We start from the raw sequence: 15,350 nt of genomic DNA on the forward strand, positions 1-15,350 counted from the left end.
TTTTCTTTATTGATATTTCATATATTGTTGCAATACGTTACATGAATATGTCCGGAGAAGAAAGTTTAAACGGAGCATTTTTCCGTAAAAAGATATTAACGATTTAAGACTTTAGGTATTTACTGAAATCCAATTATAATTATTCTTTTGAAACTTATACAATACTTTTTATTTATTGATACTTTATCATACTGTAAAGTTTTTTCTGGCTGAGGAATTACTGCGGGGTCCACTACCTTTATTTACTACACTAAATAGTTTATTTGTGATTCCTGAATTTAGCGATGGAATCTTAAGATACGTCTTTCATTCGGAAGCAGAACCATCTAAGATTGGACATGAATGAAGACAATAGTTATAATTATTGTCCAGAAAATAAAATGTAGTGCAGATCATTTTGAACGTGTTAGTAGCTAACTGCAACGAATGCCGTAAGAGACATCATTTAAAGTAAAGCTATACCTAATATTTAAATATTAACCCATGACATTTTGTAGTCGACAGGGAGCCCATGAGCCCAAGACGCCTAAGATCCCCATTAGATTAAATCTATAGACGTAGTTTTGTAATCTGTCACACGTCACACGGTCTCCCTACGGCTTGTCAATGAGGCACTTACATATGTATGTCAGCCACTGGACTGGGAATGTGCTAATACAGCCAACTGAATACATATATACGTAATCGGTGTAATCGCCTCGACAGTAGTACTGTACGTCTACCATCAGTTTTGACATTGACATATACGCTCACGTCTACGTAACTTACTTTCTATGCATCTCGCTCGTACTCGCATATTAGCGCAAGCGAGATGTACAGAAAGTAAATTACGTAGACGTGAGCGTTATGTCAATGTCAAAACTCGTGGTAGACGTACTGATTACGGCAAGCATGGTAATCTACACATGCCAATTCACGCACCCTTAGCAGCTGATTGTGTACCGCGCATTACTATGTAGATTCCTTTGATCCTCGCTCCTCAGCTCAATATAACATGAAGCAGCTCATTAGTAAGCGCTGTTGCACAAAGACTTAGCCTGATACAGGATACAAGGCGAATAAGACCTTATTTTGCTGCGTACATAGTCGTATTTCCAAAGGAGAAGAACGTCTCTTATGTCGTTACGGCACTGTGGGCTAGCAAAGCTATCTTACTCGAATAAAGACGCAATTTAAAGGGGGAAGTATGTCGCTTACGTTCTTTATGTGAATTGGTATTACGAGCGTTAATTAACATTAGCTGCGTCTGCGCCCAGAGCTGTCACAACTGAGAACAGGAAGACAGTAACATGACTCTACAAATAAAACGTAACCCGCTTAACAACCAGTCACAGTCCTAATCCTGTTGCAGTAACTATAACAAACTAAATGTGTCTTTGATAGAACTTCATGTATTATTGATTTCTTCCCCTCAAGTACCTCAGCAAACATATATTGTCAACAGACATAACAGGCGATAGCCTCGCAAATTGCAGGACATTTTCATGATAGATTGATACCAATATCCCTTCCCCGATATAAATGACGTGCCCAAATTCGATAATATTGTTCGGAAAACAAGAGATTTCGCAGTGTCTACATATCAGATTGCGCCATTACTACAAGCGGCCAATATCGCTTGAACTGTTTGAGGAATTTTGTGTTTGCTGCTGGGAATGAGGATTTATGATTATAAGCAGTAGCGTGCTGTCAAAGTTGTCAAACGTCATTTACACGACCGATTTGGTTGATTGTTAGCATGGATGCATTGCCACTGGAGACTACTGGACTGAGAATGTTCGACAATGCACTGTAATAACCGCAGTGTTTCCAGTGTTAAATGTCGGTCTAATACTGTATTTCTAATAGGTACTTAGGTATGTAGGTCTGGAGCGAAATTGTACTTGAAATTCCAATCGTTTATTTATTAGAATATGTTTACAAGAAAGATTACAAATAATTATCTTAACGTAACCAAAACGAATTATCTGTCAGCCCCAAACTAGCCGATGCCAGCTTGTGCCTGTGTGTGCCTGCACAATTAATTATCTTGGAAAATGGGAATTAATAAGAGAGTTCAATATAACGGAGTATTAAGGCTGTTTTTGGATTGAGGTTTCAAGTACGAGTATTAAGTAGAGAATTTGAGAAGTGCCTACAGGAAATAAATAATAAATATAAAGACTAAGTGGACGCAAGAACTACTAAGTCAATTGTGAAATCAGATAAAAAAACACCTTGCTATATACATTAACACGCCAGCAAAAAAATATTAAGAAGTCAAAATACTGGTAAAGATGACTGTGTAACGAACTAAATCGTATTTACTAACATTCGCAAGTAGGCCACAGATGGGCCGCGAATGGTGAAATTTCATGCGAGACGAGAGATATGCGGATTGAGTCGGATTGACGTTATTTCATCCGAAATCGTAGGGGGAAATCTCGGGTGGCGGTTATTGGCTGTATGTTTTGTTAGAGGCGGCATCTGTAAACATAGCTGTAAGTGCTTTGATGGATTACACTGACTGACACTATTGATAGACTTGCTATACATATTTGTATGAAGTTGAGGTACTGTTATCGTTACTTCTGTAACGCGCTGAAAATCCTATTTACGAATACTGGCAAATAGGCCGCAGATGGTAGGACGGAATGAATTTCAGACAGAATTGGAGGGAAATCCCAAAGAGACGTATGTTAGAGTCAGGCAGCTATAAACACAGCGGTAATTCAAACGTGACGTGTAAGCGACTAACGTTCGTCTAAAATACTGGACATTTAGGAGAAGAAAATGAAAAATTACGAAGAGACTTGTAAACGCAACCGTTGGAATCTGGAAGTTTAACGACTAGACCAGACGCTAGTTAAGTGATTCATATCTTACATGCTTAGGAATATACACTCATGGACTTGGAGGAACGCAAAAAAAGTTTAATTAAGTACTAATTTTGAAATTACTTTAGGTGCCGTAATCCAGTAATTAAAACTTTTTTTTTACGTTCCTCTATAATTGTCCATGAGTATATTATGTATAGTATATTACCATTGCCTCTACTGAAAAGATGATATCTCCTTTACCCAGGTAATATATAATTTATCGATAAAGAAACTTACCATCTTGATTCCCGTAAGTTGTACTTCATCGGGAGACTTCTATATTTCTAGCTCATATTTAGTAGTTATAATTCGAAGATAACTGGACTAGTGCTGAATTGATGGACCAAGCTAATATAATGATAAAGAGTGAAAGTGTCAATAAAAATATGACGTTATTGTGGCCCTTCTACGCTTGGTCACGTCAAACTGTGCAGACCTAACTCTGCAGCTTAGACAGACGGACTCTCTTGGTGGCCGCCATGTTGATTCCTGTTATGATCTATTACAGCGTCGCACGTGCGCAGGCATGAGCTACACACTCCAACTATCCTCAACCTTACTCCATCAAGATAAGGTCCACAATCGGTCAACATAGTGTATCAATTGAGTGTCTTGTTGATTGTTGATAGTTGAATGTTGATACGAGCTGATTGCGTGCAAGGTCGCGGAATCACGCTCGTGCAATTATCTCGTCATTAGGCACGCTCGTCAAACACATGTTCAACCTTATGGCATTGTAATAAGGTCTGAAATGTATACATATCTATGACGTCGGCTGACCCAATGTTCTAGTATTGAAATGACGTAACAACATGACAGTTTCAAACCACATTCGTTATTTACGTACTGAGTGCGGGTGGAGTGGTCGTATACATCAAACTGTCGTTAGATGGCTCGGAAACTAGTTAGTAACTTCATTATGCTGTTGAAAATACCGACCAGTGGCAATGAGATGCCGGAACCGAGTGCTGTTATTGAAGGAATTCGCTTCTATTGATATAGGAGAGTCGAGAGGTTTTTTTTAGAATTATGTTAAGTATGTAGAAATAATGACAATTATTTTATTATGTGTGTTTACGGTTAGCTCGAGTAGGTACCTACATATTCTTATAAGAAGATGACATACCTCTTATACCGCTCAAAAAGTCTCGTAACAGACAAAAAAGATTATAAAAATACATCTATAAAGGCATTTATCATATCTGACATTATGAAATACATGCCAACTGCCTGTACACATATGTTTTTACAGCATTTTTCATGCAGCTAGCTAAATTTAAACACATCTAAAGTCCACTTATGAAACGGAACATACTCGCTTGTTTTGTTTTTTTTTTCATCCCATTTATTGACGGATACATTTGTCACTGTAAATTTTTGTTGTTCGGTGTAAAATGGGAGGACGCATGCTGCGCTTCTGAAATAGCCATCACATAATCCTTAATAAATCTGACCATTGCAAATATTACAACCCATTTAATGTTGGAGCTGTCTACATCTAGGAGCCATAATAAAATAACACCTCTATTACAGTCCACGTCAGATATATTGGAGCGGCCAAGGTGCTCACAAATATCTGAACAAGGCGCTAGAGTGCGTGTTCAGATATTTTTGAAGACCTCGGCCGCTTAGATATATCTGATGGCGACTGTACAGACCTCCTAAAATCCGTGGCAGACGAAGAAAGTTCCAATAACTTTGCATATCTAGTGGGAATATTAGCTCTATGACATCCACATAAGACTGTAATTACAACTGCCGATGTAGTATTGAGGGACTTTTTATTGTAAGAGCGCGATTTCAGAAACAAGCGGCCACTATTAATGGCGGTAAGATAAGCTTAATGTGACAAGGATCACAAGTAAGGCTTCGATTCGCCGTGGCCGTGGCGGTCACAGAAATGATTTATTGCAGAAGTTTGATCGAATATGTCTAGAGTAAGACTGGTAGACGAACATTCAAGACTCGGGAATAAAATATTCGTTCTCACCACTTATGCCTTTACCACAGTAAAGTTCTTCTCTTTAGCTTTGATTTCTGTTAAAATTACGACATTTAACTAGACGAGGATTTCTAAAACAGTGTACTATGCATACCTACTTATTCCCGCACTTTGACTTCTAATCCTTGTAGTGGTGATCCTACGCTTCAAGAAGGCTATAGGCTGAAAAGTGGTGCCATTACCGCCGTCAGCTCCTAGAATTTCCCTCTTAAAATGTTTATATTTAGGTGCTTGATATTGGTATCAATTTGAAGTACAAGCAAAACCGGTGAAACAGTCACTGTTAGTCCTACGATACGACTGATACGAGTAGCCCCAGACAGTCAGACGCGTGAAGGACTTCCGTTTGGCACACATTTACCGCATCTACTTATTATATTACGAGTAGATATTATTGTACAGTGTCCAGTGTTGTCATCCTCGGTGACGTAAACTCGCTCGCGTGGGTGCTATTTTTAAAACTTAGTGACAGCAACAGTTAACGGATCGGTTGCGTTAAGTATATCATATGCAGCTGTTTTCTCAGAGAAATTCTACGAAAATTCCCAACCATCCCATGCAGTAAATTGTCTAACTTCGACACTAAAACACGTAATCGTTCCGTTTACGCAGCAAAATGTATGACAAAAGTGACGTAATGCTGCCAATTCGTTTCGTAAAGGAAAAAGATGCAACACGAATGTTTGGGCAAATCCTGATGTTAAAAGGGCGTGACTCGTGGTGTGTACAAGTGCTTACTTAACTGCGTCAATTAAGTTCCACAGGGCCAATGCAAACATCGAAAATCGAAATTTCGATAGCTGCCTCCCTATCGCTCTTGCATATTCGAACGATAAAGAGGCAGGTAACGAACTTTCGATATTAGCGGTAGGCCTCAGTGTGGTCAAATTGTCCGCTCCTTAAGTCAGACACCTGTACTGTTGTATTTTCTGTGTAAAGCGCCGTCCTATTTTAAACGGCCTATATCTTTTGAAGGATATTAGGGGCTCAGGAGGCATTATACGCTCGCAAGATGTTTTGAGACCCGAATCCCGCTGTTCTTGCTTAAACCTGCGATGCGACCTTATATAAGCCTCTGAGCGTAGGCAATTTTGTCTTTTGAGCTTCTCTTTTGTATTATGTCGGATTTCGGCCACTTTTCCGATAGAGAAACGCAAATTATTTAAGTTAAAATATTACCTAACGAATTTGTTGCCTTAAATTCATCTTTTAATCCAGTTCAAGATGAAATTAATAATTAGAGTTTATATCAGTAATGTTGACAATGTTGTTCACAATTTCACAATTAGGGGTCATCCATTAATTACGTCACACGAATTTCTAGGTTTTTTGACCCCTCCCCCCTCCTTGTCACACTTGGTCACATTTGGCAAACCCCTCCCCCCTGGTGTGACGTCACATTTCTTCAACGAAATCGGCAAATATTTATTTAATATTTTATCAAAATATTTTTGACAAAGGAAATATTAGTAATTTTATAACCCAAAACTGATTAAGAAATAAAATTAAACGAATAACAACGATTATCATTTCAAAAACTTGTTATTTAAATGATAATTAACGTATAAAATAATTTAAATACATTTTCGGTTACTGATGAAGTTAAAGTGACGTCACAAAGTTTATGACTCCCCCCTCCCCCTTGTCACAACATGTCACATTTGCTTGACCCCCTCCCACCCCCTAAACGTGTGATGTAATTAATGGATGACCCCTTATGTGCAGATTATTCATATCTTCGCTAACAAAGGCCCTAAGTCAAGTAGGTTTCCTATTGCATTACGACTTTGTCAAATTTACCTATAGGTACCTCTTTACAATCCAACGTTCCAAAAATATATTTACACGGCTCTAAAGACACTCACAATAATGCCGTGTAAATATATTTTTGGAACGTTGGCGTCTAAAGATATTATTTTTGTGAACCCAACTGTATACAATCAAGTATTCAAAGTTACAAAATATCTAGATTTGATGTTTAAATAAGACGTTTTGAAACCAAGGCAGCACCTCCTTGATTATTACTGCGGCTATGGCTATGAGGATATCGCTCCCCTTAAATCACCAAATGTATTTTGTACGCCCGCTCAAATACACAGTTACAAGGAAAACTTGACTTTCTGTTCTGGAGAGGTAAATATAAATAAAAAGAATTATCGCGGGAAAGTTTCTGAGGAGCCTGCAGCGTTTGTCCGGGGACAAACAATGGCCATTAGCTGTTTGAAATACAAATTACATCCATTAAAAGCATTCTTTTATGTAATTAAGTTAATGATGAGATTGAAAGAGACCCTTTTAGTCCCAGGTCTGTCACCTTTTAGAATTTCTTATTTTATTTTAATTAATGAGTCTCTAATGGCGTATTCTTGTAACTGAAGTAGGAAAAACTAAACCGACCAACGATTCCTTTGATACCAGTAAAAAAAAACAATATCGTATTTCAGTCAAATCAAATTCAGATAAAATGCTGTTAACCTTTTCTTCCCACGGACGCAATATTGAGTCGGCAAAGAGTGAAACTCAATCTAAACTTCAATTTTTTAGACCCCTGGGAGTTGCCGGGTTAAGCTTCGTTTGTCCTTTGATATTTGGGCTGTTTGAAAGGGACAAAACATATTTTAACTAAATATACATTCTATTTCACGAATAACGGGGAGAGTTTAGATAAAATATGCCTCTACTTAATTAGTTAAATGAAATGGCGTCGGCTTGCCAAAACCCTAGTTAGTAGATATATACTAATTGGGTCACGTCACACGCAGAATTACGATCGAATTAGTATTTCCTGTTTCTGATAACTGCGAAGATAGATAGAGATAATTTTGGTAGAGGTCAAAGCTCCCGAATCCCGTGTAAGAAAATTCCCCATCTCTAATATCTGATTTAATCAGTCGGTACTTTAGAAAAAGATGGAATATCCTAATTTGCGAGGTTATCTCAAGTCGTGCTAATTGTACAGAAGCCTTGACATCTATGAATTAAAATAATTATGCCCTTAACCCTTTGAACGCCAAGTCTATCAGTCGCGTCAGCTGACGTCTTCAACGGTCAAAGGTTTAATATATTAGATATTTATAAACGCCCATAGCGCTGTCTCGCCCACACAGCGAAGCGGCGTGTGGAGTGGATCCACATTAGTGTGATAACCGCGTAACTCTATGTTTTTCTTTTTAAGTTTGACCCAAGTAATCCCTATGGAATAAGTTCTTGGCCAACTCTCAAAGGCGCCCAAACTGCAAGTCCCAAACAAATACACAACACTAGTATTACAGTATCCTGAGAAAGGGTGTAAGTTCAGCAGGGTGTAACACAAGTTGTATAGAACTTACTGCCTTTTACTTAGAGCTACTATATGACACTCGTCCTCTGGGAGAAATTGTTACAACTCTGGGGTTAATACCTAATCAAATAGTAGATTTTGTCGTTTATAAGCTGTACACTCCACACACAACTTTATCTAGAGGGTCCACAACGCGCACGTGACAGCTCTGGCGTTGCAAGGACCCATAGACTACGGCAACTGCTTACTGTCTGTACTATCAATATGCTTCTTTATGATCATGACATTCATGACATTTAAAAAAAACCGTTTATCTTTCAGGACGGTCAATGAATTTAGGTTGAATATAGAACTTATTTGTTGGTGAAAATCTATGACTCTTGCAAAATAAAATCAAACTTTATTCCTATCTAATAAAGTCCATTATTGCAGGTGAAGATCCTCGTGCCCAACTCGACGGCGGGCATGATCATCGGCAAGGGCGGCAACTACATCAAGCAGATCAAGGAGCAGAGCGGCAGCTACGTGCAGATCTCGCAGAAGGCTAAAGAGCTGTCTTTACAAGAACGCTGCATTACTGTTGTGGGTAAGTGGACTTTGTTACGTTGGACATAGGGTTGACTTCAGCTTGGGGTGAGGGACACACTTAATACCTTGTGCATATGAGTTGTCCCTATGTAGGAACTCTGATCTGATCATTGTTGTGGGTAGATGTTGTGTTGTTTGAGGTTGAGTCTAGTTCAGCTTGAAGCATTACGCTTGCACCAAGGAGTGGTGTCGTAGTCGCTGAAGGAATACGGATTACTGTTATAAAATACAATTCTCATTGCATATCTTACTTGGGACTGTGAGCGCTGAACGTCGTTAATAAAACTTTGAGGAGTTTGTTTAAAGTTCATTATACATTATAAATTACACTTTAGTATCTTATTACCCGTACAAATACAGGTAGAATGAGTTTATAAGAAATAATTTAGGCCTTGGTCTTCTGTTGACTCTGTACGGCATACAGAGTCAATGTATGGGAAGTCAGCAACATTTGTATAGGACGTGGCAATACCGTAACGGCCTCCCTCAAAAGACCTAGACCTTAGGCAAAGTAAATGTCTAATTAAGGGTTTAGCTTAACTGTTATGAAACATATTAACCAATCTCTATGTGTTCCAGGCGAAAAAGACAACAACAAGAAGGCCTGCCTCATGATCCTCCAGAAAGTGGTGGACGACCCGCAGTCCGGGTCGTGTCCGAACGTGTCGTACGCGGACGTGGCCGGGCCGGTGGCCAACTACAACCCCACCGGCTCGCCGTACGCCGTGCCCACCGCCGAGGTGACCGAGGTGACCACACAAACACGTTCCTTGAGAGACTGTTTCATTGTGCGTTGAGATGCGACAACCTGCCTCTCTGACCATTAATGCCACGGGACACGCGGAGCTCCCAGCGTGCTCGCTCGACGCTGATGCCGACCGCCATACGCCATACATTGGTTAAAACAAATACATATATGGCTATCGGCGTCAGCGGTGAGCGTGCACGCTCGGAGCGTGCGTTGCGTTGCCGTCGGCTCAATCTGGCTACATGGTAGACCAAAGCAACAGGACAACGAATAACAATGACTGCCAGAAAGGGCACAGGCACAAATAGCCAAAATTTTGTAACAACTACAGTTACGTATCGTAACGATAAAGTCATGTTATGCACCTTTGATAGCAAAAAATCAATAACAAATTCAAACCGGTGTCATAGTTCACGCGTGTCTTCTGCCTTGATCGCTAGGGACTTCCAGCAGAACTCATGACTGACCATAGTCCTTATGTCTTTGCAATATGGTCTACGAATAGTCAGCTAATTGTGTCGACGACGGTAGGTGCAGGAATCAGGTGGAGGAAGGGAAACAAACAAATTAAAATCACTTCAGTCAGGTAACTTAGAAATACACAACTCGCATAATTCGCGCTTTAATAAGAATCAAATGCTTGGTTTTACACCTACAGAATAATTGTTAACGCATGATTGTGCTTTGGTTGTAAAAAAGGGATTACTAATTTATTTTAAGCTTTGCTTACCTTTACTCCCCTTAGCATATTCAAGGTATATTTATATGTATATGTCGGAGAATGGCTGAAATGTGCCATCTATCGCCTTCAAGAGGCGTTTTGTCATGCAAACCTTGACAAATAGAGCAAACTAGGGTGTTACGTACACTTGAGTGGCGTTCGACGCAGTTCCGCCAAGACGTCATAGAGTGCGCTCTTAAAACAATTGAAGTCCAGAACAATTGAAGTTATGCTGTCAATCAATCTTCAGAAGGAGCACGATGAGAACGAACGGGGGAAGATGACGTCTGTGGCGGCTCCTGGGTCTAATCCACTGGTTTGCTTAAGATAAGAAACGTAACGCGTGCTGTGATTTGTAATGAGTCTTGTGCAGTAAAGATTGTGAGTTGAACATCGTATTTCATTGAAGGCCCTCGTCATCCACGATTGAAGGTTCTGATGTGCTGCCGATAGTATGATACGCCCACAATTCCCGACATATATGTATATCTTAAAAATAACAAAATATGTGTTGCTAATCTATTTATATATTTTTTACAACTACATATATTTCTGACCTAAAACCAACAGTTTGACCTAAATACCCTGTTCCTAGTGACAGCTCATATGATGTTGACCTAAAACCGCCGCTTTGAGACTGGCCAGCTTAATAATCTACAATAAAGCGAAATCTTCAGACTGCAAAAAGAACTACAAAGTGACCAAGGCGTTGAAATGCAATTTCCACTATCACGCCATTTGGAGACTTATCACCTAGAGATAAAGTCTACTTTTGATCGCTTCCCGATCTTTGAAATCTCGATTGATCCCGACTTGTGACAAACTGTTTTCAACTTTAAGATTAAAAGTTTAGAGTCTCTTTTATCTTGGGGGCGACGTGTCTATTGATATCAGGGTTTGCCATTCGATTTTCAACTTTAAAACTAAGTCATAGAGTTGGTTTTGAGTTGTGGTTGTGTAGGGTTGTCGCAATCTCACCGACGCAGCTGGTGGAGGCACGTTGAGGCGTGTTTAAGTGGTCGCGACCCTTACCGTTCTCATGATGCTGGACACTGCACTAACTGCTATCTTCTAAACTATATTAAACGATTATCTGTGTTAGTATTTGAACGCTTCTATCTAAATTATGCTATCCTTATAAACTGTCAGTGTTCTTTTCCAAAGACATCCACCGTTGGTAGAAGATTTTATGGACAATGCCAAAAATGGAACTTTAGATTATGATGAAGGGGTTTTGTAATTCGTTGGTACTGCGATTTAGGCATGTCATTGAAATTGCCACCATAACTTTATATTAAGTAAGGACAATTTTTAATCGTCTCTATACTCGTATATCCCGTATCTAAAATGGACGTAGATCGTATTATAAACGTAACATTACATTTTAATCCCTTATATATTCTCATGTTTTATCTAATTATGTTGTTGAAAAGAAAACTGAAAATATAATACATAACTGGCATACCTAATTGGCAAAATAAATTAAGTGTTCAAATATAATCGATGTTGAATGTTGTATAATATGAGATGTGCTTTTCCAGTATTATAAGACCCTACAAGCTTTATAAATATAAGTAATATATGTACATATTGCATGCGACGGATGTACAATCTAAAGAATTCATGAACAAAATTATGTATGTCATTTACTTTTTTACTCTATATTTTAAAATGATTGTGACTGTACTATGTAATACCGTGCCTAACACGAGTAACGATACAATAGCAATGACTTATGTAAATGTTACAATGTCATTTAATGGCAAAATTTAAAATAGATATAAATAACATAACAAACCATGAAGACCGTAAAACACCTTGAATACTTTGAGACATTGTTGGTAAACAATTTGTATGTAAGTAGGTATGTATTTTAATGGAATATTTGTGTATGGCTGTATGTTGTTATGTAACCATGTTACTCTATTCCGTATATTTAGTAACTTTCCTTGGGTTGGGTTGAATGATACAATATTTTGAGAGGCCATTAAAGCATATTTTTAGTTGAATATATAGCTTCTATGAGGCCATATGGACTTTTTTGTTTGTCAAAATGAATTATTTAACGTTTCCATTTGTTGACAGAGCCACGCGCTGGGCGCAGGCGTAGTCGGTGGTTCCGTGCTGGTTAACGGTTCTGGACTCGGCGCGCTCAGTCTCACGCTGTCGCTGGCGCCGCCCGGCTCGCAGCAGCAGACACCCCTCACGCAACACACGCTGGACCACATCAAGGTATGCCACATGACTGATTGGTGCTGGTGGATGGTCCACACGCTGTCGCTGGCGCCGCCCGGCTCGCAGCTGCAGACGCCCCTCACGCAACACACGCTGGACCACATCAAGGTATGCCACATGACTGATTGGTGCTGGTGGACGGTTTTCACGGAGTCGCTGGCGCCGCCCGGCTCGCAGCAGCAGACACCCCTCACGCAACACACGCTGGACCACATCAAGGTATGCCACATGACTGATTGGTGCTGGTGGATGGTCCACACGCTGTCGCTGGCGCCGCCCGGCTCGCAGCTGCAGACGCCCCTCACGCAACACACGCTGGACCACATCAAGGTATGCCACATGACTGATTGGTGCTGGTGGACGGTTTTCACGGAGTCGCTGGCGCCGCCCGGCTCGCAGCAGCAGACACCCCTCACGCAACACACGCTGGACCACATCAAGGTATGCCACATGACTGATTGGTGCTGGTGGATGGTCCACACGCTGTCGCTGGCGCCGCCCGGCTCGCAGCTGCAGACGCCCCTCACGCAACACACGCTGGACCACATCAAGGTATGCCACATGACTGATTGGTGCTGGTGGACGGTTTTCACGGAGTCGCTGGCGCCGCCCGGCTCGCAGCAGCAGACACCCCTCACGCAACACACGCTGGACCACATCAAGGTATGCCATATGACTGATTGGTGCTGGTGGATGGTCCACACGCTGTCGCTGGCGCCGCCCGGCTCGCAGCTGCAGACGCCCCTCACGCAACACACGCTGGACCACATCAAGGTATGCCACATGACTGATTGGTGCTGGTGGACGGTTTTCACGGAGTCGCTGGCGCCGCCCGGCTCGCAGCAGCAGACACCCCTCACGCAACACACGCTGGACCACATCAAGGTATGCCACATGACTGATTGGTGCTGGTGGACGGTTCTCACGCTGTCGCTGGCGCCGCCCGGCTCGCAGCAGCAGACACCCATCACGCAACACACGCTGGACCACATCAAGGTATGCCTCATGACTGATTGGTGCTGGTGGGTGGTTCTCACGGTGTCGCTGGCGCCGCCCGGCTCGCAGCAGCAGACACCTCTCACACAACACACGCTGGACCACACCAAGGTATGCCTCATGACTGATTGGTGCTGGTGGGTGGTTCTCACGCTGTCGCTGGCGCCGCCCGGCTCGCAGCAGCAGACACCCCTCACGCAACACACGCTGGACCACATCAAGGTATGCCACATGACTGATTGGTGCTGGTAGACGGTCCTGACGCTGTCGCTGGCGCCGCCCGGCTCGCAGCAACAGATACCCTCACGCAACACACGCTGGACCACATCAAGGTATGCCACATGACTGATTGGTGCTGGTGGACGGTTCTCACGCTGTCGCTGGCGCCGCCCGGCTCGCAGCAGCAGACACTCCTCACGCAACACACGCTGCTCTATGAGGTACCCGTGCTGGTAGATGCTGCTGAATGAACTAAACGAATTATTGGCGTTATTTATAAACGCACTACATACCTCAATAAGCTATGAATCGTTTGTCTTTATGTCATTTTGAATTATGTATTTGTAAGAAAGGGATAAAACATAATTTAACTAATATTCAGGCTCGTACAGTTTTATGGATAAGGGGGTAAATCTGTCATTGTGTGAATACAGCTAGAGAGACCATTTTATTGGTTAATTTTTTACACGCATAGATATTTCCATTCACTTATTGTAGTGACCTGTAGAGGGATGCATTTTTGGGGTTCCGTACCCAAAGGGTAAAAACGGGACCTTTTTACTAAGACTCCGCTGTCCGTCTGTCTGTCACCAGGCTGTATCTCAAGAACCGTGATAGTTGTAATTTTCCCAGATGATGTGTTTCTGTTGCCGCTATAACAACAAATACTAAAAAGTACGGAACCCCCGGTGAGCGCGTCCGACTCGCACTTGTCCGGCATTTTTAATTGTTAATATCGCGTTCCAGGTGGCCCTCCGGCAATCCGGGTACTCGGACGCCGGCATCTCAGAGATCTCTGCGGCGCTGGCGCTGCTGGTGAAGCACGGCGTGCTGGGGCTGGCGCTGCCGGCCGCGATGCCCGCCGCGCCGCTGTCGGCCGCCTTCTACCCGCTGCCCGCGCAGGACCAGTCCGTGTTCGGCCCGCTGTCGCAGGTCGGCCTAGGTGAGTGCCTAGGTATGTGGCTTCAATACCAGATGTAGCGCCCCGATATAAGTTACGGCTAACGGTGAAGTGTGGCGTTCAAGATCACCAATAAGGAGTATATGGCCAAAATAAACATTGATTGTATAAGATGTCTAAAGTCTGAGAAATAATCTTGCCTCCGAGGTTGACACCTAAAGAAGATGCGCCGTATATTGTGTTGTAGCTGATTGTTAAACGTCGATATCGACTGCTAGAGTTGCCGCGCAATGTACGGAGCGGTACAGTGCCATCTATATTAACTGTCAATTTCTAAACACGAATTTGTTTAAGACTTTACACACCTAATACGATCGATGAATCTTAAGTCAGTAGTATTGAATTAAAGTTTGCTGAACAAAAGACATCTACACGTTGTTGTAACTTATAAAGGTAGTACAGTACCTAGTCGTACGTTAGGTTCTTTGGGAGCTGTAAATAGGCAAGGTTTAGAATCTTATCCCGATGTCTTCGAAATGTTTAATGAATTAGCTAAAGTAGTGGGATCTCTTAAGGGCATTAGTGGTTTCTTGCCAGATTTATGAGTACATAAACGCAGCTCGACGATTGTTTACCTACCCATGAAATAAAGAGAGATATGTGTATAATTTGGCTATTGCAAAGTTGGCTACTCGGAGAAAATGTTTATTTTATTTACCTAGTTTTAAACTAGATTGTCAGTCATATTTTTGCGTGAATTTAGTCACATTCAGTTTGTTGTTTTCTTCTCTGGGTCCACTTT

General features: G+C 41.6%; 1 protein-coding gene and 1 long non-coding RNA gene across 9 annotated transcripts in view; both read left to right on the top strand.

The window, feature by feature from the left end:
• The window catches only part of LOC134799385 (uncharacterized), a 170,037-nt gene that overhangs the window by 129,446 nt on the left and 25,241 nt on the right, over positions 1-15,350 (top strand). The gene's annotated exons all lie outside the window — the stretch shown is intronic.
• The window catches only part of LOC134799334 (RNA-binding protein Pasilla), a 104,149-nt gene that overhangs the window by 79,467 nt on the left and 9,332 nt on the right, over positions 1-15,350 (top strand). For 6 of the 8 annotated variants that reach the window (XM_063771732.1, XM_063771733.1, XM_063771737.1 and 3 more), the window contains 4 exons: positions 8,573-8,726; positions 9,308-9,477; positions 12,283-12,429; positions 14,395-14,590. In XM_063771732.1, the coding sequence (XP_063627802.1) occupies positions 8,573-8,726; positions 9,308-9,477; positions 12,283-12,429; positions 14,395-14,590 (667 nt within the window). Of the gene's footprint in view, positions 1-8,572; positions 8,727-9,307; positions 9,478-12,282; positions 12,430-14,394; positions 14,603-15,350 lie in introns of all 8 variants that reach the window. The other 2 variants (XM_063771734.1, XM_063771736.1) reach the window with 2 other exon arrangements.

The sequence above is a fragment of the Cydia splendana genome, chromosome 18, assembly GCF_910591565.1.
Source record: "Cydia splendana chromosome 18, ilCydSple1.2, whole genome shotgun sequence".
NCBI lineage: Eukaryota > Metazoa > Arthropoda > Insecta > Lepidoptera > Tortricidae > Cydia > Cydia splendana.